General features: G+C 35.4%; 1 protein-coding gene across 3 annotated transcripts in view; it reads right to left on the bottom strand.

Moving 5' to 3' along the window:
• Window positions 1-2,073: 2,073 nt before the first annotated feature.
• Window positions 2,074-6,930, bottom strand: part of LOC106114625 (uncharacterized) — an 8,912-nt gene continuing 4,055 nt past the window's right edge. For 2 of the 3 annotated variants that reach the window (XM_013307898.1, XM_013307900.1), the window contains exons 2-7: window positions 5,683-5,915; window positions 5,091-5,250; window positions 4,441-4,673; window positions 3,909-4,040; window positions 2,937-3,091; window positions 2,074-2,665 (exon numbers count right to left, since the gene is read on the bottom strand). In XM_013307898.1, the coding sequence (XP_013163352.1) occupies window positions 2,199-2,665; window positions 2,937-3,091; window positions 3,909-4,040; window positions 4,441-4,673; window positions 5,091-5,250; window positions 5,683-5,906 (1,371 nt within the window). In that variant the 5' untranslated portion in view covers window positions 5,907-5,915 and the 3' untranslated portion in view covers window positions 2,074-2,198. Of the gene's footprint in view, window positions 2,666-2,936; window positions 3,092-3,908; window positions 4,041-4,440; window positions 4,674-5,090; window positions 5,251-5,682; window positions 5,916-6,420; window positions 6,580-6,930 lie in introns of those variants that run through there. The other variant, XM_013307899.1, reaches the window with a different exon arrangement.

The following is a 6,930-nucleotide window of genomic DNA, read 5'->3' as shown; positions in this document are numbered from 1 at the left end:
TTATGTATCCCGCAATTAATTAAAAATACATTAAAAAAAGGAAAATTTTCGAATGCAAGTTCTATCGAAAATCGAATATTTTCACAATCAATTTTAATCAAGCCATCTCTAGTGAATTGTCACAATATAATTGTTTTATTGTGTGTTTCTTTAAGATATTAGTTTGACAATTCAAGTGATATTTCATTAAATATTGGTTGAGTAAAGTCCATTAAGAATTTTTTCGATTTTCGATGCTCGTTCTCGATTGCAATCGAAACTTTCGTGAATATTGTTTTTGAATTACAATATAAATAAAATTGTTTCATTCTATTCCTACTTTATCCTTCATAACGACATAAGGAATTCAGATATTAAACCAAAATTTGAGGTGTGGTAATAAAAAAAAAAGATTTTTTTAATTAACTATGTGTAATACAAAAAGTTATTAAAATACCTAAATTATAGTACTTATTTGGTCGATTAATTTTATTACAAGACCGATTTTCGATAGTTCACAGTTATTCGTTACGTGGTCCGACACTATGACAACCGTCCATTAAGTACAACATTAATCCTAATACTAAATTAATTTGATATTTTATAGACGTCAGTTGTCAAACTAATTTATCTTAAATAGACACACTTTAGAGCCAAAATCTTCGCGTTTATTTTGGCGTTGTAAAAAAAAAGAACTTTTATATAATTTTTATTTGCAATATTAACATTACGCTTCATAGTTTATATAAGTTGGAGATGAAAAGAATTTTTATTATTTTTTTTTATTTAACGATGTGTAAAAGAAATTATGAGTAAGGTTTTTTTTTAAAGAAAGTTCACAAAATATTCTATTGATTAAGTTAATTTATTAAGGAACATGAAATTACGGGAACATGTACGTGAAATACAAGTGCGTTTACATTGTCAAAAAACATGTATAAAAACATCAAAGATACTCAATCCGGAGCACAAAAGATCAATGAGTAATATTTCTCTTCCTCTGTCCCCTACCCTTCCTTTCGTCTACACGTACATGTCTCCCCTAAATGATGTCTTTCTCCTGAACATCTTCGGAGAAATATACGCTTACTAGATTGTATATGTTCTGTAAATACCTTTATTATATTTAGTAATAAGTTCTCATGACCAATCATCTTGTTTCAATCCAATATCAAAGTAAACAGGGGAAAGTCAGGACGGCCATTTTGAAAAAAAAGGTAAAGGTAATAATATTTTGTCAGAAATAATAACAAGTTTATGAATAAATTTGCTATCGCACGCGATTCCGTCCGCACGGAATTAAAAAAAAAACTATTGTTCGCAGCGTAATGTTATATAGCCTAAAGCCTTCCTCTATAAATGGACTATCCAACGAAAAAAGAATTTTTCAAATCGGACCAGTACTTTCTGAGATTAGCGCGTTTAAACAAACAGACAACTCTTCCGCTTTATAATGTTGGTAAAGATTACATTTTGTCTATGGTTGGATTGGAATGAGATTCAAGGTCAAGTGAAAAAAATATTCGTTTTCTCGTCTCTTATGACTTTGTATAATTTTTATAAAAATTCTATATTAGTTAATAGTTTAAAAACTCCCGACTTGGAAGATTATAAAATGCAATTTTCTTTTCTTCATACGTTTCGTTTTTTAATTGTGCGACATTTTTGTGGATATAAAATAATATATACGCCGTATTTTAAATGGTAATTTTTATTTTTATTAATAATTTTTAGTTTTATAATAATTGTGAATTTTAGATTATAAATTGAAATAAATTATGAAAATATAAATTGTCTTATTTATTTTACAATCGAACCAGGATAAGAGAAAATCCAATGAACTCTACATTTTTCGACTATACCAAGATAATCACTGACCTCTGTACCACTGGACAGGCTATAAGCCATAGCATTTTGTGCCTATTTGATTTCCGCCATATTGGAAACTCGAATACAGAGAATTAAATGTCAGTAGGCATTCCCAAGAAGCGATATGTCCAGTGGTATTATTTTTAATTTTTGACTGGGATTTCACACAATAAGAAATAAATAAAGATTTGGTAAATTAAAGAAGACAAATTAGAAGAACTAATTTTACTAATTATGTGACGTTTGGATTAAGTTTCTAAGAATAACATCAAAATTTAATTATATGAGGTTAAGTAAATTTCAGAAATACGAGACAAAAATGGCGGGAAAAATTTTGTATAGAATAAAATTTACGACCCTGGTTTATTCTGATCTTTATCTTCTTTCACGTTTTGTTCCATTTTTTTATCCAAACTTTCATCTAAAGAACTTTTTGATAACTGCCGTAGAATTTTCTCGAAGATTTTTGGCGCGCTTTTTGTATTCGGCAACGATATATCCGTTTGAGTTGTGACCGTCTCCCATCTCTTTTCCTCCTTCACTTCCACAGGTAAGACTGTCTCTTTCAGGTCAAGTGTCAACGTTTTCTTCTTAATTTCTTTCTCCTCGGGTTCTTTTATTTCTTGAATCTTTTCGGTAACATCGTCTTTGGTTCTTCTGTCTATTGCTTTTGATACAACGCTGCCTAGAATTTGTGCGCATTTTATTATGTTTTGAGTTTCTTTTGCTGTTAAATGTAATCCTTCTTGTTTGATAAGATCGTGAATATTTATGCTTTTATCTGGTGAGCGCTTTACAGAGCCATCTGTTGAGAATTCTGTGAAACAATATAAACCTTATAAAAGTATTTAAAGTGATTTATTACTGGTTTATCTTGTGTTGAGTAAAATAATTATCAAAATAAATATATTAAACAGTTTCAAATTTAGATACAAATTGACTAGGTTCTACAATTTACAGATTCATTATTTAAAAAAAAAGCGCTTTCTAGTTCAATATTGGATATTTTTTTTAACTTTTCAACAACAGAGGGCGTTGTACCTAACAAATAATTACTGCCACGAGAAAAACTTAATAAATTCACTTACCAAAGTCCAACAAATCAAGGTCATCACTACGATACGGCGTAGGACAGTGATCGTAAAGGGCGCTCGTAGGCCCGTTGTACCGCGCCCAGAAATGAGCCCACTCACCCTCAGCGGGGCCCACACGACCTGACTCCTGCCATGTACTTACGCAACAACTGGTCAGGAATTATAAAATAATAGAATTTATGTTAATAGTGCGTTGAAATTGCTTGAAATTGCCTGCGTCTGTGCTTTCATAAAACGTGACAGGGCCGGCGTTAGAATAGGGCGCGGATAGGCGACCGCCCAGGGCGTTTGACAGAACAGGGCGAACACACAAGTAATCTTATTACCAACTTAACATCAAGTTAAATCGAAACATGAAAAGTTTCACATATTTATACTTTTAAACATCAAAAATAAATAATTAGAATCATTTGAAGCGAATGACGTTACAAAGTCAAGTGTCAGATGTAGTGAGGAGGGGACATAAACGTTGACATTTTAATAAGGCTAGTTTTGCGTCACATCGGCACTGTGTCGGATTTACTTCCTAACAATACATAGGGAACGTAACCATACTACGTGACCGTTTAGGGGGAGGGGGGAGCGGAGTCTTTAAAATACAACGGTCAGTCACAGGAGCGGGGGGGGGGGTCAGATTTTAGTCACGTAGTCGTTACTTGTTTTTTTTCATAATACATAATTCACTAGTAATTTAAGTATGCATGCAGTCTTATGCTATAAAGATGAGTATGAGCCAAATTATTTCTTTTTCAATTTTTACCTGTGAAATTATTAAAAATCATAATTATGAATTATTACGTACAAACTAAAGGGTGGGGGGTCTTGGCATGTAGTACGAGTGGTCACCGAGGGGATGGAGGGGTCGAAAAAACTAAAAAAATAGGACACGTAATATGGGTAAAGCAAAATTAGTATTTGTCGATTTATAGTGTAATATTAGGGTTTTGATTGGAACATGATACGTACCTAGATTCATTGAGATCCTGTGATCGTGGAGACATGAGTGTATCTGGTGCTACCCCCATTGACCCTACTGAAGAAGGCGCTGAGTACTCCGGAGACACAGAGGAGCAATCCAACTCTGTACTGACACCTTGTCTGAACAACCAAAATGTAGACAAGCTTAGCTTTCTGGGTACGCCATGATTTTTAATATATTTTAAAATGACGGGAGACTGGTTATAAAAGTACACATTTAAATAAAAACACTAGCTAGCGCCCACGATTCCGTCTGCACGAAATTAAAAAGAAACAATTGGTCGCAGCGTAATGTTATATAGCCTAAAGCCTTCCTCTATAAATGAACTAGTAGTTGCTGAGATGAGCGCGTTTAAACAAACTCTTCTGCTTTATAATATTAGTATGAATTACCTACATGTCAGTCACTTAAAAATTGTCTTAACAGACAGACTTACGGACAACAAAGTGATCGTAAAAGGGTTCCATTTTTTTCCTATGAGGTACGGAACCCTAAAACAGTAGCCCCAATTGTACTAACCTGTATTGACTAGAAGATGAAGTTTTATAACTGTCTTTGCTACAAGATATCGTACTCTGTCGACTGCATCTACTATCCAGACTCATCTGACCTCGTCTGACTGTGACGTCACGAGGACCTCTGGTTATTTGACATTGTAATGACCCGCTGCGGGGTTTCTGAGGTTTTGGTGTAGATGTAGCTGTTATACGTTTGATGCCGTATTTTGAATTCATGTCTTCGAAATCTGAAACCTGTTTAGCGGTGTTAGATTGAATTTTAAACAGTGGTAGAGCTCGCTTTAACGTCTTCGCAGGAATTGTCCTTGCTCAGTGAAATACCACGACCACACAGAAGACACGCCTCAAGTGCGAAGCAATTCCGCGATTCGTCCCGGAGGCCTAATTTAGTCCTCTTTACCTTCCCACCTTTTTTCTTATAAGGAAAGAATGTGAAGTGGAAGTGGACTTTCCGGATGTAAAACACATTGGATCCGGCGATACCATCGCAGTGTTAAATTTTAATTAATATTCGAGTTTTAATTTTAGCTTATTAATAAAAGTTTGAAATTTTCAAATTAAAGACGTGTAGACAGGACAACGTCTATCGGGTCCGCTAGTTTTATATATAAGATTTCGTGTACCTTTGTCCTTTCATTAGTCTACTCTTACCTGAGACAATTCTAACGACATATCATCTTCTATAGTATCCCTACTTCTAGCAGAATGCGCCATACTGTGCCGCTTCGGGGAGTCGAAGGTTCTCTTCTTGGGCAGAGAGTCTAGAGAAGGTCGTCTGTGGGAGCCGGGGAGTGAACTTGCGCGATCCGCTCTGGAACATTAGATATGACTGATTTCTATAGAAGGACAGTTTTTTGCTTAGAAATGACAGTATTTGCTTCGTTACAACTTAAACACGCCTAGGAAACCTGACAGATAGTTCTAGATTCTATACCGCTACCAATTGCTACCGTCAGCTTCAATGGGGACAATCTAGTAGGCACAAATTGTCATGGCTTTTACCTTGGTCCTGTATCATAAGATCAGTGGGAGAAGTACATCATTCAATTTGAAGTAGGGGAAGTAGTGAGGCATCCTGCACATATCTGCTATAACAGGTATGTGTTTGTGCGCTTTGGGTCGTGTTGACTGAGATCTAGTCACTGAATTCAGTCAGGTTAAGTAGATAGGAAGTACATAAAGCCTTTTCAATGGTGTCGACTAATGGGCGACCACTATTTATAATAATTTAATCTGTTCGTACCTTTTAAATATCTGTCGTCCTGTCACCACAAGGTCGAAGTTCTGACTCTTTGGTTGTCTTTTTGGAGTCGAGTTGCTGGATGTAGGTGCAGTTGTCACTCTTTTACTCTCCTTTTCTTCTCTGCTGCCGCGACGGGAGAGACACGCGGAATTTCTTCTAGAAGTTGGCCTACTCTTCCCACCTTCTGGGTCCTTATCTTCTGTGTAACGGTCGCTCTTTTGCATGGCGCGGTACTAGAACAAGAAAAAATAAAAAAAACTCGCTTGATTCCAGCAATTTTACACTCAAGTATAAGAATTGAATAACAATTCACTCGTCAAAATCAAATCACTCGTTGAGACTACAAGACACTACCAGTAAGGGCTCTACTGGCGTCCTCTACGAGCTTTCAACAGTAACTTTTTACCATTTTTTACTTCGCCCACATTTTACAGCGCCCTGGGCGATCGCCTAACCGAATACCCTAACGCCGACCCTGGACATAAACTTAAAATACATAAATCTGGAAAACTTTACTAAAAATAATGACAGGAATGATATACAGAGATAGCTATCGCCCGCGACTCCGTCCGTGCGGTAAAAAAAACTTATTAAGCATGTGTCCTTCCAGACTATGTTCTACATCGATGTCGTTCCAGTGGTACCTACAAACAAAGCATCTAAACATTCGCATTTATAATATTAGTATAAAGTTATCTTTAATCTCGGAAACCAACGATAAATGGATAAAAAACTTACGTATATGTCATGTTAATACATCTTCATACAGACAAATATAGTTTGTATGTGTACAGCTGGACAGGTTCTGATGAACTGAGCGATATAAAGGGCTATACTAAGATACGCTTCAATACATTATAAAGTTGATATCATGACAAGAGGAGCGGATAGCGGATAATAAAGTCGTATAAAGCTGTCGCCCGCGTCTGTCCGCGTGGATTTATAAAAAAACTTAATTAGTGTAGCTTACCCATCCATCCACATCACATCCATCTAAACATTCGCATTTATAATATTAGTAAGTTAAATAAAAAGCAACTCTTCAAGGCATAAATTGGAAAAAAAATAATAAATATTATAGTATCCTATGTCCGTCTCCTGGCTCTAAGCTACGTCCTCACCAATTTTCAGTCATACCGGTAAAGCCGTTCTTGAGTTATAAATAGTGTAACTAACACCACTTTCTTTTAAATATATAGATGAGAATGTAATAGGCCACAAAGCGTGTATTTACCTAATTATATATCG

Source organism: Papilio xuthus, unplaced genomic scaffold (genome assembly GCF_000836235.2).
Source record: "Papilio xuthus unplaced genomic scaffold, Pxut_1.1 DF828037.1, whole genome shotgun sequence".
In the NCBI taxonomy this organism is placed as follows: domain Eukaryota; kingdom Metazoa; phylum Arthropoda; class Insecta; order Lepidoptera; family Papilionidae; genus Papilio; species Papilio xuthus.
This window is presented reverse-complemented; position numbering and strand designations above follow the sequence as displayed.